The 21,769-nt window shown below is 37.9% G+C and overlaps 1 protein-coding gene across 3 annotated transcripts in view; it reads left to right on the top strand.

Moving 5' to 3' along the window:
- LOC110288157 (vomeronasal type-2 receptor 116-like) overlaps positions 1–17,051 on the top strand; it is a 36,878-nt gene extending 19,827 nt beyond the window's left edge. For all 3 annotated transcript variants that reach the window (XM_085831193.1, XM_085831191.1, XM_085831192.1), the window contains one exon: positions 14,446–17,051. In XM_085831193.1, the coding sequence (XP_085687319.1) occupies positions 14,446–15,377 (932 nt within the window). In that variant the 3' untranslated portion in view covers positions 15,378–17,051. The remainder of the gene's footprint in view (positions 1–14,445) is intronic.
- The last annotated feature ends 4,718 nt before the right edge of the window (positions 17,052–21,769 follow it).

Here is a 21,769-nt window from a genome sequence, read left to right as displayed (position 1 = left end):
GTTCCTCTTTCTCCATGTCCTCGCCAGCATCTGCTGTCACCTGAATTTTGATCTTAGCCATTCTGACTGGTGTGAGATGGAATCTCAGGGTTGTTTTGATTTGCATTTCCCTAATGATTAAGGATGTTGAACATTTTTTCAGGTGCTTCTCAGCCATTCAGTATTCCTCAGGTGAGAATTCTTCGTTTAGCTCTGAGCCCCATTTTTTAATGGGGTTATTTGATTTTTTGGAGTCCACCTTCTTAAGTTCTTTATATATATTGGATATTAGTCCCCTATCTGATTTAGGATAGATAAAGATCCTTTCCCAATCTGTTAGTGGTCTTTTTGTCATATTGACGGTATCTTGCCTTACAGAAGCTTTGAAGTTTTATGAGGTTCCATTTGTCAATTCTCAATCTTACATCACAAGCCATTGCTGTTCTGTTCAGGAATTTTTCCTCTGTGCCCATATCTTTGAGGATTTTCCACACTTTCTCCTCTATAAGTTTCAGTGTCTCTGATTTTATGTGGAGTTCCTTGATTCACTTTAGATTTAACCTTAGTACAATGAGATAGGAATGGATCAATTCGCATTCTTCTACATGATAACCACCAGTTGTGCCAGCACCATTTGTTGAAAATGCTCTTTTTTCCACTGAAGGGTTTTAGCTCCCTTGTCGAAGATCAAGTGACCATAGGTGTGTGGGTTCATTTCTGGGTCTTCAATTCTATTCCATTGGTCTACTTGTCTGTTGCTATACCAGTACCATGCAGTTTTATCAAAATTGCTCTGTATTAAAGCTTTAGATCAGGAATGGTGATCCCACCAGAGGTTCTTTTATCCATGAGAAGAGTTTTTGCTATCCTAGGTTTTTTGTTATTCCAGATGAATTTGCAGATTGCACTTTCTAATTCATTGAAGAATTGAGTTGGAATTTTGATGGGGATTGCATTGAATCTGTAGATTGCTTTTGGCAAGATAGCCATCTTTGCAATGTTGACCCTGCTAATCTATGAGCATGGGAGATCTTTCCATCTTGTGAGATCTTCTTTAATTTCTTTCTTCAGAGACTTGAAGTTCTTATCATACAGATCTTTCACATCCTTAGTTAGAGTCACGCCAAGGTATTTTATATTATTTGTGACTATTGAGAAGGGTGTTGTTTCCCTAATTTCTTTCTCAGCCTGTTTATCCTTTTTGTAAAGAAAGGCCATTGACTTGTTTGAGTTAATTTTATATCCAGCTACTTCACCGAAGCTGTTTATCAGGTTTAGGAGTTCTCTGGTGGAATTTTTAGGGTCACTTACATATACTATCATATCATCTGCAAAAGTGATATTTTGACTTCATCTTTTCCAGTTTGTATCACCTATATCTCCTTTTGTTGTCGATTGCTCTGGCTAGGACTTCAAGAACTATGTTGAATAGGTAGGGAGAAAGTGGGCAGCCTTGTCTAGTCCCTGATTTTAGTGGGATTGCTTCCAGCTTCTCACCATTTACTTTGATGTTGGCTTCTGGTTTGCTGTAGATTGTTTTTATCATGTTTAGGTATGGGCCTTGAATTCCTGATCTTTCCAAGACTTTTATCATGAATAGGTGTTGGATTTTGTCAAATGCTTTCTCCCCATCTATCAAGATGATCATGTGGTATTTGTCTTTGAGTTTGTTTATATAATGGATTACCTTGAGGGATTTCCACATATTAAACCATCACTTCCTCCTTGGAATAAAACCTATTTCATCAGGATGGATGATTGTTTTAAAGTGTTCTTGGATTGGGTTAGCAAGAATTTTATTGAGTATTTTTGCATCGATATTCATAAGGGAAATTGGTCTGAAGTTCTCTATCTTTGTTGGATCTTTCTGTAGTTTAGGTATCAGAGTAATTGTGGCTTCAAAGAATGAGTTGGGTAGAGTACCTTCTACTTCTATTTTGTGGAATAATTTGTGCAGAACTGGAATTAGATCTTCTTTGAAGGTCTGATAGAACTCTGCACTAAACCCATCTGGTCCTGGGCTTTTATTGGTTGGAGACAGTTAATAACTGCTTCTATTTCTTTAGGGGATATGGGATCATTTAGATCGTTAACTGGATCCTGATTTAATTTTGGTACCTGCTATCTGTCCTGAAATTTGTCCATTTCATCCAGGTTTTCCAGTTTTGTTGAGTATAGCCTTTTGTAGAAGGATCTGATGGTGTTTTGGATTTCTTCAGGATCTGTTGTTATCTCTCCGTTTTCATTTCTGATTTTGTTAATTAGGATGCTGTCCCTGTCCCCTCTAATGAGTCTGGCTAAGGGTTTATATATCTTGTTGATTTTCTCAAAGAACCAGCTCCTCATTTTGGTTGATTCTTTGAATAGTTCTTCTTGTTTGCACTTGGTTGATTTCGCCCCTGAGTTTGATTATTTCCTGCCGTCGAGATACCTAAAACAATTTTATGAATCAGCCCATCTATGTGGCAAAATAGTGGGATGATTTTTAGGTAGAGGTGAAAAGCCTAACAAGCTTGGTGACAGCTAGTTACCCAAAAAATGAATTTAAGTTCAACATTAAATTTGCTCTTGGGTGAATTTGCTTCCTTTTTTTCGAGAGCTTTTAGGTGTGTTGTCAAGCTACTAGTGTGTGCTCTCTTTAGTTTCTTTTGGGAGGCACTCAGAGCTATGAGGTTCCCTCTTAGAAATGCTTTCATTGTGTCCCTTAAGTTTGGGTATGTTGTGGCTTCATTTTCATTAAACTCTTAAAAGTCTTTCATTTCTTTCTTTATTCCTTCCTTGACCAAGGTATCATTGAGAAGAGTGTATTCAGTTACCATGTGAATGTTGGCTTTCCATTATTTATGTTGTTATTGAAGATCAGCCTTAGTCCATGGTGGTCTGGTAGGATGCATGGGACAATTTCAATATTTTTGTATCTGTTGAGGCCTGTTTTGTGACCAATTATATGGTCAATTTTGGAGAAGGTACCATGAGGTGCTGAGAAGAAGGTATATCCTTTTGTTTTCGGGTAAAATGTTCTGTAGATATCTGTTAAATCCATTTGTTTCATAATTTCTGTTAGTTTCACTGTGTCCGTGTTTAGTTGCTGTTTCCACGATCTGTCCATTGATGAAAGTGATGTGTTGAAGTCTCCCACTATTATTGTTTGAGGTGCAATGCTTTACTAAATGCTTTATTGTGTGCTTTGAGCTTTACTAAAGTGTCTTTAATGAATGTGGCTGCCCTTGCATTTGGAGCATAGATATTCATAATTGAGAGTTCCTCTTGGAGGATTTTCCCTTTGATGAGCATGAAGTGTCCCTCCTTGTCTTTTTTGATAACTTTGGGTTGGAAGTCGTTTTTATTCGATATTAGAATGGCTACTCCAGCTTGTTTCTTCAGACCATTTGCTTGGAAAATTGTTTTCCAGCCTTTCACTCTGAGGTAGTATCTGTCTTTTTCCCTGAGATGGGTTTCCTGTAAGCAGCAGAATGTTGTGTCCTGTTTGTGTAGCCAATCTGTTAGTCTATGTCATTTTATTGTGGAATTAAGTCCATTGATATTAAGAGATATTAAGGTAAAGTAATTGTTGCTTCCTATTATTTTGTTGTTAGAGTTGGCATTCTGTTCTTGTGGCTGTCTTCTTTTTGGTTTGTTGAGGGATTACTTTCTTGCTTTTTCTAGGGCATGGTTTCCATTCTTTTACTCTTTTTTTTTCTGTTATTATCCTTTGAAGGGCTGGATTTGTGGAAAGATAATGTGTGAATTTGGTTTTGTCGTGAAATACTTTGGTATCTCCATCTATGGTAATTGAGAGTTTGGCTGGGTATAGTAGCCTGGGCGGGCATTTGTGTTCTCTTAGTGTCTGAATAACATCTGTCCAGTCTGGTTTAATTCTGATAGGCCTGCATTTATATGTTACTTGACACTTTTCCCTTACTACTTTTAATATTCTATCTTTATTTAGTGCATTTGTTGTTCTGATTATTATGTGTCAGGAGGAATTTCTTTTCTGGTCCAGTCTATTTGGAGTTCTGTAGGCTTCTTGTATGTTCATGGGCATCTCTTTCTTTAGGTTTGGGAAGTTTTCTTCTATAATTTTGTTGAAGATATTTGCTGGCCCTTTAAGTTGAAAATCTTCATTTTCATCTACTCCTATTATCCGTAGGTTTGGTCTTCTCATTGCGTCCTGGATTTCCTGGATGTTTTAATTTATTATCTTTTTACATTTTATATTTTCTTTGATTGTTGTGCCAATGTTCTCTATGGAATCTTCTGCACCTGAGATTCTCTCTTCCATCTCTTGTATTCTGTTGCTGATGCTTGCATCTATGGTTCCAGATTTCTTTCCTAGGGTTTCTATCTCCAGCGTTGCCTCACTTTGGGTTTTCTTTATTGTATCTACTTCCCTTTAAGGTCTTGGATGGTTTTATTCAATTCCATCACCTGTTTGGTTGTGTTTTCCTGCAATTCTTTAAGGGATTTTTATGCTTCCTCTTTAAGGTCTTCTACCTGTTTAGCAGTGTTCTCCTGTATTTCTTTAAGTGAGTTATTAAAGTCCTTCTTGATGTCCTCTACCATCATCATGAGATATGCTTTTAAATCTGGGTCTAGCTTTCCGGGTGTGCTGGGGTGCCCAGGACTGTGTGGGGTGGGAGTGCTGTGTTCTGATGATGGTGAGTGGTCTTGGTTTCTGTTAGTAAGATTCTTACATTTGCCTTTTGCCATTTGGTAATCTCTGGAGTTAGTTGTTAATGTTGTCTCTGGTTAGAGCTTGTTCCTCAGGTGATTATGTTAGCCTCTATCAGCAGACCTGGGATACTAGCTCTCTCCTGAGTTTCAGTGGTCAGAGTACTCTCTGCAGGCAAGCTCTCCTCTTGCATGGAAGGTTCCCAGATATCTGGTGTCCGAACCTCAGAAATTGTGTTCCAGTCACCAGAAGTCCTAAGATCCCATGGAGACCTTGGGGGTGTCCACAGACTCCACGCCTAAGGCGCCCTGGTGCTGGTGCAGACCAGAAGGGACTTGTGACCCTGGTCAGGCCAGGGTTTCTGCTTCCCTAATTAATGCAGTCTCAGGTCGTGAGCGATTGGATTGGAACAGAAGTTGTATTCCACTCACCAGAGGTCTTACCATCCCGTGGGGGGTCCTGTGGGGACCTTGGGGGTGTCTTCAGACTCCGTGCCCAAGGTGCCCCATTGCTGGCATGGACCAGAAGGGACTTGTTGTCGTAAGCTTCATTTCTTGAAACGAGATTGCAATTTGGGTTTCAATCTTCCTCATTATTAGGAGACTTCATTAGTATCACCATCATATGTTATTAGAAGTTTCTGCTGCACTAGATTTTTGTACTTTCCCTCAAATCTTCTTCATTTCTAGGTTTACTTATCCTTATTCCATCCCTTCATTCCATCTCAGCTCCCACTTCCTAACTGTTCTTCCTATTTCCATGCCCTTTGGCTCAAGCCCACCAATACAATCTGTTCTATTTCCCCCTCCTAGGGAAAACCATGTGAACACCACAGTCCATTTCTCTATTCCTAACCCCTGTTTCCACAGAGTGTACTTTTAGTATCACTTATTTAACAGCTAATATAGAGATATAAGCAAATACACATCATATTTATCTTTCTGGGTCTGGCTTACTTCACATAAGATAATCTTAAATATTTTCATACATTTGCCTGCAAATTTCACGATGTGATTTTTTTCAACAGCTGGCTAATTGCAGGGGATCAAATCAGGCCATTTGCAAACCGAGTTCCTAGAAGAGATAAGGAGTGAGTGAGTGAGTGAGTGAGTGAGTGAGTGAGTGAGTGAGTGAATGAGGAGTGATTCAGGTGTAGTGATCAGGGAAATATTGCAATTCTGATTGACTACCTGTCAGACCACTTCTGCAGTTCTGACTAAATAGGTAAGGTACTTCCTTATTTATACAGCTTTCAAAGAACAAGGGAAAATTAATGCTTAACCAAGAAGTACAGATTATATGTTTGGTTCTTCACTATGTGTTCAGAGTTACAAGTTCATTCACAATTAAAAAGCCCAAATAGAATATATTTCATTTATATTACCAGCCTTAAAACTCCAATTTTAAGAATCTAAATAATGTCTCCTCCAAAGCAAATGAATTTATTATATAACGGGCTGATTTTAGGCAGTTTTAAAGAACTCCAGATAAACAGAAAATGTCTGAACTAATTTTTTTATTAACTAGCAAATACTAGTATGCAACTTCTTTTATTATATTGTCTCATCATCTATGTCATAAAGAAGGAAAAGTTTATTTTACTTGCTATATCTTACTTACTGAGATTTATTACTGCACTGTTGTACCTTGTTTGATCCCCTATCATTAAGCTAAATATTCATAGAACTATAAGCATACTGTAAAAGGAAACTTTGAATTATAACCTATTCCCTTAGCCAGTCAGAGTTTGTCAATTGTCCCTGATCACCATGCACCAATTATACAGTTTGAGTTTGCTTAGAAATACTCACCCAAGAAGATTCCTGAAATCATGCTTCATTTATGAATTTCTAGCTATGTTTTTATCTGTGCTTAATTATCTCTAAGTCATAAGGATGACTTCCTGATAAAGCCAGATAAATTATTCCCCCCAAAACAGAAATTTTAAGTAAGTTTAAGACTGTTCCTAGAAAAAAATCAGACATAATTTTCTTTGGAAATGACACAAAATAAATCATAATGTAGAAAGTCCACAAGAATGTAACAGGTAGAAAGTGAGAGACAAAATGACAGTGTTGCAACATTCACCTCAGTTTTACTGAAACTGTTGAAACAGTTGTGCTAGCTTCATGAGTTTCCGTTTCCACTTAATATGACTATGCCAAGTAATAATATTCCATTATATAAATGTGTCCTATGTGCTTGTCATTATTCTTTGTGAATACAGTAGCATTGAGCATGGTTAGTCAAGTTTCCCTGTGGTGAGATGAAACATCTTTTTGGCATATTCCCATAAGTGAGAAAAATAAGTATTGAGGAATCTTGATTCTCAACTTTCTGGGAAAATAGGTTATTTATTTCCACAGTAGCTTTACAAATGTGCATTCCCACCAGTAATGGAGAAGTGTTATTCATTCTCCATATCCTTGCCAGTATGAGCTGTCAATTGAATTATTTTTTCATAGGCATTCTGACAGGCATAAGGTGGAATCTCAAATTAGTTTTGATTCATATAACATGTTATATGGTTTCTCCTCGATAAACACCTTTTAATCCTTCCCCTCTTACCCACCTGCTCAAATCCATATCCTTACTTTCTCTTTCTCGCTGGACTAAAATAGACCTCTCAATGTAATAAGGAAAAGAAATATGGTAAAGTAAATACACACAAACCAGAGTAAGATAAACAGACTGAATAACTAAATAAGTAAAGAAAAAGAAAACTCAAAAATATTTCAAGAAACAAATGCAGACATTGACACATACATGTGTTTCCACACTCAGAATTCCAATAAAAACCAAATCAGAAACCATAACATATAAACAAAGATCTGTAAGGTTAAAATATAGTACCAAAACAGAGCATTGTGAAACAATGAAAACTCCCCAAAATATGAATGAGTTTATTTCATATTGTCTATCTGCTACTTGGCATGTAGATCCCTATAAGTTCTGTTTGGTTACCCTGTAGCAATCCATTGAAAAATATCATTTATAAGCAGTTATCATTTGGAGATAGCTTCTGTGTTATGGAATTGGCTTGTGTCTATTTCCTATTTCAGCATTAGAATTTCATCTGTCTTATGTATATACCTTGCCTCCAGACTCCCTGGGAATTTATAGGTGTATAATTTCTGATGTATCTAGAAGGCTTTCTTTCTTTGGTGTCTTTCATTATCATTGGCTCTTATAATCTTTCTGGATATTTTTCTACTGTGTTCCCTAAGATCCAAAGAAAACATTTTTGTAGAGACACACAACTTAGAACTGAGTGTTTCAACGTCTGTTCTCTATACATTGTCAGTTGTGTGTCTTTGTATTTATTCTCATTTACTGTAAGATGAAGCTTATATAATGAAAGTTTTTTAAAAGTTTTCTATGTGTATAGACAAAGGTCACTGGGAGTATATTGCTATGCTCCTTTTGTAGAACCAATACTATTTGGTTGATTCCTAAGACTCTTGCCTATCTAATTTCAGTTTTTGACTGCCCTGGCAGTGTCAGGCATGGGTTACATGCCATGGAGTGGGCCATAATTGAAATTAGATATCAGGTTGTTATTTTCACAATTTTTGCCAGTGTTGTAGGAGTGCATCCTGCAGTCAGCTCAAGGGCATATGTTGCAGTGTTTGTAGCAGCGATGGTATCTTATTTTCTCTTGGTAATATGCAGAGTAACTCTCCATAATATGAAAACTGCTCAGTAGTAACAAAGACTCTAGGTAGGTCCCAGTTCACTGTCTCTCTCCAGTGAGTTATGAAATGTTGCCTTCAGCCAAATACCCTCTATTCAGTTTGTAGGGAGAAACCAATAGAATTGACAATAGCCTGTGTTGCTGGGGGTTTCCTTGGGGTTCCTTAACTAAGAACTGTATATCCCTCCAGACTGTCTTGGAATTTATAGGTGTATAATTTCTGCTGTGTGTAACTTTTTTGATAATAGCGCTTATATTTATTGGCTAGAACTGTCTATTTGTAGTTTGGCTCTCTCATTATTTTGTGATTTCAATTTAACTTTCTTTCATATGTGTATTTGTTCTAAGTAACACCTATTGTACTGACTTTTTATAAAATTCTCAAATAGCCCTAAGTTTTACCTGTCCATCCTCATATTTTCTTCTGTATTGAACTCTTCTCTGGTTTCCTAATTTGATTATATTGTGCCAATCTCCCCTCCCAATCAGTCTTGACTACAGATTCTATTTCTGCTTCATATGGTAATCCCTCTCTCTCCCAGTCCCTTACTTTATACTTCCCTTCATTGACTACATGGATTGAAACCTGCTTATTAGTATTTAACAGATAAAATCCTCATAAATATTAATATATAGCATATTTGTCAACTCGGGTCTGGTTTTCTTAGTCAGGATGATTTTTCCTAGCTCCATTAATTTACCTTCAGAATGACACAGCATGTTTAAGTTGCAATAATCGCTTAATTAGATAGATTTCTTTCTGATTGTCCTGCTTCACTTGATAATATGATCAGTTCAGAAGGCTGTCACAATGCACATAATTTCTACTTGAGAAGCATATGAAAAACATATTCATGAGATCTCCCATTATAAATAAAAACAGTTTTGTCAGTATTTTGTTATCTATTATGTTGAATCTATAGTTGTGCCAGTTTGGAAATTTCTATAATGAAACTCGACTGTACTGGTGAATATTTTCAAGCTATTAATTACATCATAATCCCTACTAACTCCATAAATATCAAAGTGCCTATGACTTATAAAGGGTATTTATAGATCATTTTGTGTATATTACACATGAATATGCATACATTGCCTTTTGTAGGGTTAGATTTGTAGGTAGATATTGTTTAAATTTGTTGTCATGAATAGTTTATTTTTTCCATTTATGCTAGTTGAAATTTTTGCTGAATATAATTATCTGTGCTGGAAACTGTAGTCTCTTAGAAAATGCAGTACATCGGCACAGGCTCTTCTAAACTCAGAGCCTCTACTGTGATGCTACTCTATCTTTTCTCCTTGAGCTTTTAACATTCTTTCCTTATTCTGTGTAGTTTTTATTATTATGTGGTGAGTAGTAGTATCTTTTTTGATCTTATATATTCCCTATATTTCATACACATTTACATGCATTTTCTTCTAAAATTTAGTCTAAAACATAGTATGGGTCTTTAAGATGAGTTTCTTCTCCTTCTTCCATGCCTATTCTTAGTTTAGTCTTCTCAAAGTGTCACAGAAGTTTTGTTTTGTTTTTCATTTATTTCAGGTGATTTTGGATTTAATATTTTATTTTACCACTGGATTCCTTTTTTTACTAACATATCTCAAATGCTTAGATTCTCAGTTCCTATATTCTATTTTCATGTTGTATATTGAATCTTTGGTTCCATTTTGAATTCCTAAATATTTTATTTCCTGAATTCCCTCATATTGTGTTTTCTTTATTGGTTTTAATTTCACTTTCATCTCTTCAACAGTTTTAATCTTTTCTTTAAATTGAATGTGCTTTCTTAGAGTTCTTTAAGAGATTTAATAATCTCCTCCATTTTCTTATTATCCTGGATGTCTTTATGAGATTGTTTATTTTCTTTTTAAGGACTTCCACTATTTTTTCATAGTTTGTGATAATGATTTTTGCTTTAGATGTGTTGGAATATTAAGGGCCTGCTGTGGTAGGATACCTGGACTCTAATGGAGACAAGTTGTCTTGACTGTTATTGATCTGATTGTTAGGCCATCATTTAGATATGTGGGTTTGGCTGATTATATATCTAGAAGTTGATTTGTCTTTCTTCTTTGGTGTTTTGTTCCTTTTTTTCTGTTTCCTCTCCGGATACTTGGAGAGTGTGATAGTTATGTGTTACCTATTTTACTTTCCAGATAAGCTGATGTGCTTACAGACAATGCCTGCTGGTATTGAAGGCTAGCATTATTAAATAAATTATGGGGCAACAAAAGATTTAGAGGAACAGGTCCTCATGATCTGTTAGGGATGGGGTAGGAGAGGAAAGAGAAAGAGAAAACACTATTCAATAGAGCTGGGGATGAGACTTCATGAATTGGAACTCTGGAGCCATAAGAGTACTTAAGGCCTATTTTAGCTGGCCAGTAGCCCTGGAAAGTGCATCTTTTGAGTTATCAAGGGGTTCCTACTTGTGTTGGAAGCTGGGATACAGTGAGGCTTGTGGGAGTTAAAATAGGGAGTAATCTGTGGGATCCACAGAAGATGGGGGAAAGGAAGAAGCAAAGCTTCCGCTGTTGCTCTATTGCAGCACTAAGGGTGAGATTGAGGGATATAGTCTGTGGTAACAGAGAAAGGAGAAAGTCTGGGGTCAGTATATCTGCATTTCTGGCAGGATTAACCTCCATTTGGTTTACTTTTTGTCAAATTAACTCTTTCACAATTTCTCACATGTATTCAATATATCACAGGGATGCTTCCTCCTTTCAACATTTGTTAACTAATCTCATCTTTACAAGTTTTATATTTCCATTTTTGGTATGAAATTTTTGATTTAATCATGGTCAATTTTGAGACCACCTAGATTCAGACTGTACCTTTGAGCCTGGTGTAGTCACCAGTTGGTACACAAATAAAACAATTACTTTTCTTTGAATATTTGTAGATGATAGAAAAATATTTCCCCCACTCTTCAGCCCATGCCTATGCAGAACCAACAAGGGAAGTTATTTTTATTTTTTAAGAATTTTTAAGGCAATGCACGTGTTACCTGGAACCAGGCAAATTTTAGTCCTCATAATCATCTTCCATTTCCATTATATTCCATGAACATTGGAGGAGACAGTTTAAGAGCACTTGTTCATGGGTGAGGATTAAAGTATAACTTTTTCTAAATATACTCCACAGTCTTTGCTCTTATTACAAATCAATGTGAAAAAATGCTTCTTTGGCTAAGGATGCTTTACTTGTCTATGTGCATAAACAGAAACATTTAGAAGGTTGCTTGACACTAAATAGATTAATATAAATGGCAGCAACAAGTTCCTCCTTATGTAATATGGTTACTCCTCCCACACACACACCATGAATTTTCATGTGGGTCCACATGACCAGGTATGAAATACTGTTTTGATAAATATTCCTCCCCTGTACTTTAGCTTTATGGTAGATCCATAAATATGTTCAGTATGAACAGAGTAGGGTCAATTCAGTGGTGAATATAAAATTATACAAAGTTTTCTGTTAGTGACTATATTTTGAAATCATGTATAATTCAAAGTAGAGTAACATACATGATTAAAATTTCTAATATCATCATTGATTCAACATTTTCCTATTTATTTATTTATCTATTTTACTTCTCTATTGAAATACCCCCTCTTCTCATTGTCTCCCACAACACAGCATCTCCCTCGGCCCCCACTCCTCTTCTCTTCTGGAGCTCCCCCAGATAATAACCCTTTCTGCCAACTCAAAAGGCCTAGGCATAAATCCTACTCAGGTCCCACAAGGCAAACCATTTTGGGTAATAGAATCCAAAGGCAGGTAACAGAGTCAATGTAACCCTCTGTTCCAGTTGTTGAGGGACCCACATGAAGACCAAGCTGCACATCTGATACATATGTACAGTGGACTTAGGTCCTGTACATGTATGCTCTTTGTAGAAGGTGAAGTCTTGGGAAGCCCCAAGGATCCAGGCTAGTTTACTCTGTTGATCTTATGAAGTCCCTATCCCCTCTGCTTCCCTAAATCCTTCCCCCAAGTCTTCCAGAAGTCTTTCCAAATTCTGTCTAAATTTTGGCTGTAGGTCTCTTCTGTGTCGGTTAGATGTTCCTGGAGACTCTCAGATGACAATTATGCTAGGTTTCTCTTTGCAAGCATAATGGAGTATCATTAATAGCATCAGAGTTTAGTTCTTGTCTATCATTGGGTCCCATGTTAGGGCAGTCATTGGTTGCTGATTCCCTCCTTCTCTGATCTATGTTTGTCACTGCAGTTCTTATAGGCAGGGCAAATTTTGGGTTGAAGATTTTATGAGTGGTTAATATCATTATCTCCTCACTGGGAGTCCTGCCTGGCTATAGCATGTGGTCACTTCAGGCTCCATATTCTCCATTGCTAGGAGTCTTAGGTAGAGTTACCCTCAGAGACTTCCTGAAGCCTCTCTTATCTCAGATTTCTGGAACATCCTCAAGATGCCCCACTTGCCAGCTTGCTGAGAATTGCCATTCACTCTCATGGCCCTCTTTCCCTGGCTCTCCATACACACAATTCTCACCCACTACCCACACCATCCCTCTTTCACACAATACTCTTCCTCTGCCCACCACTGATGACTATTATATTTTTCTTTCTGAGTGAAATTCAAGCATCCTCCCTTGGGTCTTCCTTGTGACTTAGCTTCTTTGGGTTTGTTATTTCAAGTGGGAGTATCTTGTGCTTTATAGCTACTATTCACTTATAAGTGAGTATATACCATGTATGCTATTTTGGGTCTGGGTTACCTCACTCAGGATATTTTCTAGTTTTATCCATTTGACTGCAAATTTTATAATTTCTCTGTTTTTAATAGCTGAATAGTATTACATTGCATATATAAACCATATTTTCTTTATCCATTCTTCACTTGAGAGACATCTGGGCTCTTTCCAGTTCCTGGCTATTATTAATAAAGCTGCTTGTCATATCCATATTATTCAATAATGTGTCCTTGAGAGATGGTAGAAAGATATTTTGTCAAGGAGTGGTAATTTAATGTTTTAGAATAAACAAAACCTACTTTTTAAAGAGCAGTATTATCTTTCTATAAGTGTGTTAAAAATGTATATCTAGTACCTTAATTAAGTCAAAAATTAAATTCTATACTTGAAACATGCATTGTACAATAGAAAATCAACAACAAAACCACATAATAAAAGCAAAGGAAAACAGTGTGAGTGTTGATAAATAGATTGATAAATAACTGTGAGAAAATTTTGATTACAGTTCCATGATCACTGAAAACACACACACACACACAAAATAATATACCAAAAGAGATAATCAATTTTCTTGAAAATAAACTTTAAAATATTTACCTCAAAACATAAAATGGGAAAATCCATTGATGAGGTGATTATTTTATTTTCAGAAATACACAAGTGTTAATATGGTAGAAATATGGGTATATAAATTAATGTGTACATGGTTTTCAAGTTAAAAATCACAAACGGTTAAAAGAAGAGTGTTAAAAAAAGAGTGTTCAAATTTTTGTTTTTGAATACATAGAAATATATCAACAATTCTTTCCATATACGTTAAAAATCATCCTATATCTAATTTTAACAATGTATTAGTAGTGAAGCATTTAAGTTTCAAGAATTTGACCGTATTTATTATTTCAAAATGATCCAGAGTATGAAACTAATTGAAGTATCTACGGGAATTTTATGAAATTAAGTAAATAATGATCTCAAATCTGAGACCATAATTTAAAAAATGAATTTCAATGAAGATTTTCCATACAGTAAAAGATATTTCCAGAATTGTGACTTTTTGAAAGACAATGTCAGAATCAAGTTAAGATCATACAGTATTATTTTGTAACTTTGTTAATTATAAAATAGATGTCACCGAGTCACCAGTTCAGGGGAGGTATAGAACTAAAACAGAAAATCTTTGAGTTTCTTTGATTTTTGTCAGCATAGGCAAACCATGCTGTATAGGTTTGACATTATTCAAAGAATACAGAAACATTTGTTTCTGAAATAATAAAAGAAGGTGATTATGTAATTATTTCAATGATCTGGATTCAGTACCAGATTAGGGGGAAAGGGAACACCTGAGAATTGTTTCAAAGTCACATTCATTCCTGAACAGATATGGATCAGTGTGTGAGGTGTCCAGAAAGTCATTATGCAAACTCAGAGAAAAACCACTGCCTTCCGAAGTCTTTGAGCTATTTGGCCTATGAAAGCCCTCTGGGAATGGTACTCACCATCACAGCTCTATGCTTCTCTGTACTCACAGCTGTCATTTTTATAGTCTTTGTGAAGCACAGAGACACACCCATTGTCAAGGCCAATAACCGGTCTCTCAGCTACCTCCTGCTATTGACTCTCATCATCTGTTTTCTCAGTTCCCTGCTCTTCATTGGTCAACCCAACACAGCCACCTGCATTTTGCAGCAGACAGCATTTGGAATTTTGTTCACTGTGGCTCTCTCTACAGTGTTGGCCAAAGCTATTACAGTGGTTATTGCATTCAAGATCACTGTTCCAGCTAGAATGATGAGGTGGTTAATGGTAACAAAGGCCCCTAATTTCATCATTCCCATCTGCACACTGATCCAACTTGTTCTCTGTGGAATCTGGCTGATTACTTCTCCACCCTTCATTGATCAAGATGCTCATGCTGAACATGGACATATCATCATTGTATGCAGAAAGGGTTCAACAGTTGCCTTTCACTGTGTTTTGGGATACCTCTGCACCTTGGCATTTGGGAGCTACATAATGGCATTCTTGTCCAGGAATCTGCCTGACACATTTAATGAAGCCAAGTTCCTGTCATTCAGCATGCAGGTATTCTTCTGTGTCTGGATTACCTTCCTTCTTGTCTACCATAGCACAAAGGGGAGCATAATGGTAGCTATGGAAGTCTTTTCTATCTTGGCTTCCAGTTCAGCACTTCTTGGCTTGATCTTTGCCCCCAAGTGCTACATCATTTTGATAAAGCCAGATAAGAACTCCTGTCTTGACATCAAGTACAAAAATCATTCTAGAGGAAATAGTCATTTAAACTATATTTAGAAAGTAGAATTAGTATATTCTAGTAAATTAAACAATTGACTGATCCCAGTGCCACTGCATTATAACTTTTGATGTGATTCTGTGGGTTTATAATTCTTCATTTAATTATATTAAGGACTCTCATACTGAACCTATAATTTAATTTCATGTTGTACATTTTTATGTAAGAGAATCTAATTATGTATACTGTGTTGGACTGGAGCCAAATAAGAGTAGTCCAGTAGGGCATAAAGATAAGGATATCTGCCTTCATCTCCCTAAAAATGCTAGTTTTTGGAGATGTGACAGAGTGTCTACTCATGATGTATTTATTTTATTCTTCTTAAACAACAAAAAACAATAAATTTCAATCAATTGATTTCATTTGTTTTTGTACTCCTTAGGATTATTTTATATTCTTCTGTGTAAGTTGAAGAGTATGAGAGAATATTATCTTTCAAGCCTCAATTTAATATATTCCTGTTTTCAATGATTTCTGAGAAGAAATTTCATGCTTTACAATGAGAGTAAAGACTCCTATTTTCAAATCTAATTATTTTGTTACATGAGGAAAAATGAAGCTGCTCAGAGTAGGCAACTACAAGAGATACCTGACTGGTAACTAGTAGTTGTTCAGAAACATAGCACTCAGGGAAATAATGGGACTAGTCAGGTGATCCATAGTTTTTTATGATCACAATGCATTGGAGCCAAGGCAAATAGCATAAACTTACTTTGACAAGAGATATTATGGAAGATGGAGTTACTAAAACCCTTCAACATAATAATATAAAGGATATATTCTTTGTTGAAATAAGTTACATATTTTTCTCAGAGAAGTGGAAAACATGGATAATTGACAATGGAAGTGAAATATTATTTTTGATGATCTCAGGGAAAGACTGATTGTAATCATAGACTCAATGTCAGATATTCAGTATTCCTGAAGAAAACTTATGGCTCCATGAAAGGAGGATGTGTTAATGTCTCTTGTTCTAGTAACAATCTAAAGGTCATCAATATCAGTCAGTTTTTTTCTGATGTAGTTTGGACATCTGCAGTCCCTATTGTATTTTCTGTGTAAAGTTTGTTATATTTGTGTTATGAGTGAAGAGGGAAACTTTCAGAGGTGGGGAGTAGGACTTTAACTACATGGATTTTTTTTATATTTCTGAGGCAATGTAGAAAGAGGGAAAGTAGAAAGGGATCATAGATGAGTTTTTGCATACAATTGAGTATTTACAGCCATATGAGAAACAGAATATAATGGAGGTTTGTTGGAGAACATACCGTGAGAAAGGGAGCCTTTCACAGTCTCCCATCCTGACAAGCCAAATGGCCTTGTGCTAAGGAGCGGGTCGTCACTCCCTTCTCCCTGTTCCCTTCCTGGCACCTGAGGCTGTAAAAGCTGAATTATAGTCCCCTGTTCCTTATCTCTTCCTGACTCCCAAGACATCCAAGGACATGAGTTACATGCTGAGCCTGGCCTGACACCCAAGGCTGTTAAGAAGGATCCGAATTCCAGAGATAAGAAACAGAGTGCCCACCGCCTGGAGCCTGACGTCGGCCTTCATGTTCCCAGATGCCCACTTCTTTGTTCTTTGTTAATTCCCCCCCTCAACCCCACCCTATTCCCCTCAATGTATGCTTTAAAAACCTGGCGTTTCAGCCTAATAAACGGAGACCTTGATAGGACCCCTTCTTGGTCTCTGCTTCTCCTTTCTCTCCCTCCCATTTTCTCCCAGGTTTGTGGTCCACAAATAACTGAGTCCTGCTGGACAGGACAGAGGTTTTCAGGAAGAATACAGTTGTCAGAATATAGTATATGCAAGCTATACAGGTTATATAAGTTAACATCTAGGACTACTTGTTCTGCAAAGTTTCTATATGCTTTCCTGATGTCTAAAGAATTTAGAGATACACAGGTGGCCTTAATGTTTCACTGTCTCAGGTAGTGCTTCATGTCTCAGGAGGTAAAAGCACCACAGTGCCACATGCACTATGGACTCTAAATTGAAAATAGAATTGAAGACCCACAAATAAACCCATATATCTATGGACACTTGATCTTCGACAAAAAAAGCCAAAACTGTACAATGGAAAAAAGGAAGCATTTTCAACAAATGGTGCTGGTCAAACTGGTGGCCTTCATGTAAAAGAATGCAAATTGATCCACATTTATTACCTAGAAAAAAACCACAACTCCAAGTAGATTAAAGACCTCCACATAAAACCAGACATACTGAATCTAATAGAACAGAAAGTGGGAAATAGCCTCAAATGCATTGGGAAAATTTCCTGAACAGATCAACAATGGCTCAGGCTCTAAGATCAACACAAATGAGACCTCATTAAACTGAAAACCTTCTGTAAGGCAAAAGACACTGTCAATAAGACAAAAATGCAAACCTACAGATTGGGAAAATATCTTCACTAACTCTGCATCTGAAAGAGAAAAAATATTCAAAATATGCAAAGAACTCAAAAAGTTAGACTCCAGAAAACCAAATAAGCCAGTTTAAAAACAGACTACAGGACTAAACAGAATTCTCAACTGAGGAAACTCGAATTGCTGAGAAGCACTTAAAAAAAGATGTTCAAGATCCTTAGTCATCAGGGAAATGCAAATAAAACTACCCTGAAATTCTACCTTACAGCAATAAGAATGGTTAAGATCAAAACTCAGGTGACAAAAAGATGCTGTCGAGGATGGGGAGAAAGAAGAACATTCTTCCACTGCTGGCAGGACTACAAACCAATACAACTACTCTAGAAATCAATCTGGCAGTTCCTCAGAAAATTGGAAATAATTCTACCTGAAGATCCACCTATACCACTCCTGGGTATATACCCAAAATATGTTCCACCATACCACAAGGACACATGCTCCACTATGTTCATAGGAGCCTTATTTGTAATAGGAAGAAGGTAGAAACAACCAGATGTCCCTCAGTGGAAGAATGGATACAGACAATGGAGCTCATTTATACAATGGAATACTACTCAGCTATTAAAAACAAAGAAATCGTGAAGTTTGAAGACAAATGGATAGAACTAGAAAATATCATCCTGAGTGAGGCAACCCAGGCCCAAAAGGATATACATGGTATGTATTCACTGGCACATTTCTATTCATTCTCCTGGATCTTTGAGCATCTTTCCTGTCTCCCCCATACCTGCTCCTGCTCCCCTTTTACCTCACCCTCCCCTCTCCCACCAAGGTCTCCACCTAATCCTCTTACTTTCATGATTATTTTGTTCCCACTACTAAGTGGTAGTGCAGCATATACACTTGGGCCTTCCTTCTTGTTAATCTTCATGGTCTATGAGTTTTATCATGGATATTCTGGATTTTTTTTTTTTTTTTGGCTAATATCCACTTGCAGCTTCTGTCCATTGCTTGGGTGTAAATATCTGCATCTGACTCTTTCAACTGCTTGTTGGGTCTTTCGGAGAGCAGTCATGATAGGTCCATTTTTGTGAGCACCCCATAGCCTCAGTAATATTGTCAGGCCTTAGGACTCCCCTTGAGCTGAATCCCACTTTGAACCTGTCCCTGGACCTCCTTTTCCTCAGACTTTTCTCCATTTTTGTAGCTGCAGTTCTTTTAGACAGGAACAATTATGGGTTAGAGTTTTGACTGTAGGATAGTGTACTGGCTATTTTTGTGTCAACTTGACACAGCTGGAGTTATCACAGAGAAAGGAGCTTCAGTTGGGGAAATGCCTCCATGAGATCCAACTGTAAGGCATTTTCTCAATTAGTGATCAAGGGGGAAAGGCCCCTTGTGGGTGGGACCATCCCTGGGCTGGTAGTCTTGGGTTCTATCTATAAGAGAGTAGGCTGAGCAAGCCAGGGGAGGCAAGCCAGTAAAGAATATCCCTCCGTGGCCTCTGTATCAGCTCCTGCTCCCTGACCTGTCTGAGTTCCAGTCCTGACTTCCTTTGGTGATGAACAGCAGCATGGAAGTGTAAGCCGAATAAACCCTTTCCTCCCCAACTTGCTTCTTGGTCATGATATTTGTGCAGGAATAGAAACCCTGACTAAGACAAATTGGTACCAGGAGTGGGGTATTCCTGTGACAACCTGACCATGTTTTGGGGAGGATTGTGGAAGGACTTTGGAACTTTGGGCTTGAAGATCCATTTGTTGTTAAGAGCTCTGTCAGATGTTGTGTAGGAGCTTGGAAGATAATGCTGAGAACAGTGCAGAAGATGGAGGCCTGGTTTGTGAAATTTCAGAGGGAAAAATTAAAGACTCTCTTCAGGGCCATTGCTGTTTTTATTGTGAAGATTTTGTAGTTCTGGTTAGCTGGGGCTGAAGAATCAGCTGTGATTAACAAGATACCAGAACTACTAAAGCAAAAACTTTGCATTACTGGGACTATTGATGCTGGTTAGCTGGAGCTAAGAAATTAGTGGTGATTAAGAAGAGACCAGCATCGTTGAGGTGACATCTTCTGGGAAGTGTTTTCTGAAAGCACAAAGAGGCTGTGTTCCAGAGATAGGCAAGGTTGTACTCCTTCTGCAGTGGGACTTGGTAATGTGTAAGGGTCACCCAGATGGTACTGGTTTTGAAGGCATGAAGGGGTCACACAGCAGCTCAGGCTCGGCACTGTGAGAGGCCATGGAAGGCCATTGGTGAAGGTGCAGCCCCAGTTATAATTGAAGGCCCAGGACTGAAGGAGTCACGCAGTGTTTTGGAGATGCCAGTACCACGAGATGACCACCAAGAGCAGCAGCAGCAGTGGAGTACAGGCATCTGGAGCCCAGAGGACGACGTGTGTGCTACAAAGGGCATGGCTGGAGAAGTGACCCAAGCCCTTGGAGGAGCCCAGAAGATCGTGAGTTGGATCCCAGACTTTGGACGGTTGGAGATTGATTTTTGCTTTGATTGTGACTGTGCCCTGATATTTTCCCTCTCGAAGGAAGAAACTGTTTTAGTGGAGCCCACAGTTAAGAGACTTTGGATTTTAAAAGAGATGGATATTTTAAAGAGATTGAAATTTTAAGAATATGTAAAGACTGTGGTGCTTTTAAAGTTATTTAGATCTTGGGGATGAATAAGAATGTAAGGGTTGAGGCTTACTAGTGATGTGTTTGTGTGTCAAGTTGACAAGGGGTCAATTGTACTGGCTATTTTTGTGTCAACTTGACACAGCTGGAGTTATCACAGAGAAAGGAGCTTCAGTTGGGGAAATGCCTCCATGAGATCCAACTGTAAGGCATTTTCTCAATTAGTGATCAAGGGGGAAAGGCCCCTTGTGGGTGGGACCATCCCTGGGCTGGTAGTCTTGGGTTCTATCTATAAGAGAGTAGGCTGAGCAAGCCAGGGGAGGCAAGCCAGTAAAGAATATCCCTCCGTGGCCTCTGTATCAGCTCCTGCTCCCTGACCTGTCTGAGTTCCAGTCCTGACTTCCTTTGGTGATGAACAGCAGCATGGAAGTGTAAGCCGAATAAACCCTTTCCTCCCCAACTTGCTTCTTGGTCATGATATTTGTGCAGGAATAGAAACCCTGACTAAGACAGATAGCAACCCCATCCCTCACTTGATATGCTGTCTTTCTGCTGGAGGTGGGTTCTACAAGTTTCCTCTCCCCATCAAATGGCATTTCATCTAAGGTCCCTCACTTTGAGTCTTGAGTCTGTCACCTCCCAGATCTCTGGTATATTCTGAAAGGTCCCCCTACATCCTACCTCCTAATCTGCCTGTTTACATTCCGTCTGTCCCTCAGGGCTTCAGTCTATTTTCCCTACCCAGTATCTGATCATGTTCCCCCCTTCTCCTCCCTGTCACCATTTCCCACCTAGGTTCCTCTCTCGCTCCTCTCTTGTGATTGATTTCTTCTCCCTCCCAAGTAGGATTGAGGTGTCTTCACTTGGGCCCTTTGGCTTGTTAAACTTTGTGAATTCTGTGGACTGTATCCTGGGTATTCTGTACTTTTTTGACTAATACCCACTTATTAGTGAGCACATACTTTACATGTCCTTGTGGGTCTGAGTTATCTCACTCATGATGATACTTTCTAGTTCCATCCATTTGCCTGCAAAATTCTGGATGTCCTCATTCTTATTAGCTGAGTAGTATTCCATTGTGTAAATGAACCAGGTTTTCTGTATCCATTCTTTTGTTGTGGGACATCTGGGTTGTTTCTAGCTTCTGGCTATCACAAACAAGGCCACACCTACAGATGGTGCCACTCCCTGGTCCAAGGCTATACAAACCATCACGGCCACTATGAACATAGTGGAACACTTACTCCTGTGACCTTGTAGGGCATCTTTAGGGTATATTCCCAACAGTGGTATAAATGAGTCTTAAGGTAGATCTATTTCCAATTTTCTGAGGAACCTCCAGATTGATTTCCAGAGTGGTTTTACCAGTATGCAATTCTACCAGCAATGGAGGAGTGT

Source organism: Mus caroli, unplaced genomic scaffold (genome assembly GCF_978045245.1).
Source record: "Mus caroli unplaced genomic scaffold, Mus_caroli_1 scaffold_15, whole genome shotgun sequence".
In the NCBI taxonomy this organism is placed as follows: Eukaryota; Metazoa; Chordata; class Mammalia; order Rodentia; family Muridae; genus Mus; species Mus caroli.
Note: the sequence above shows the minus strand (reverse complement) of the source record. Positions and strands in the feature narration are given on the sequence as shown.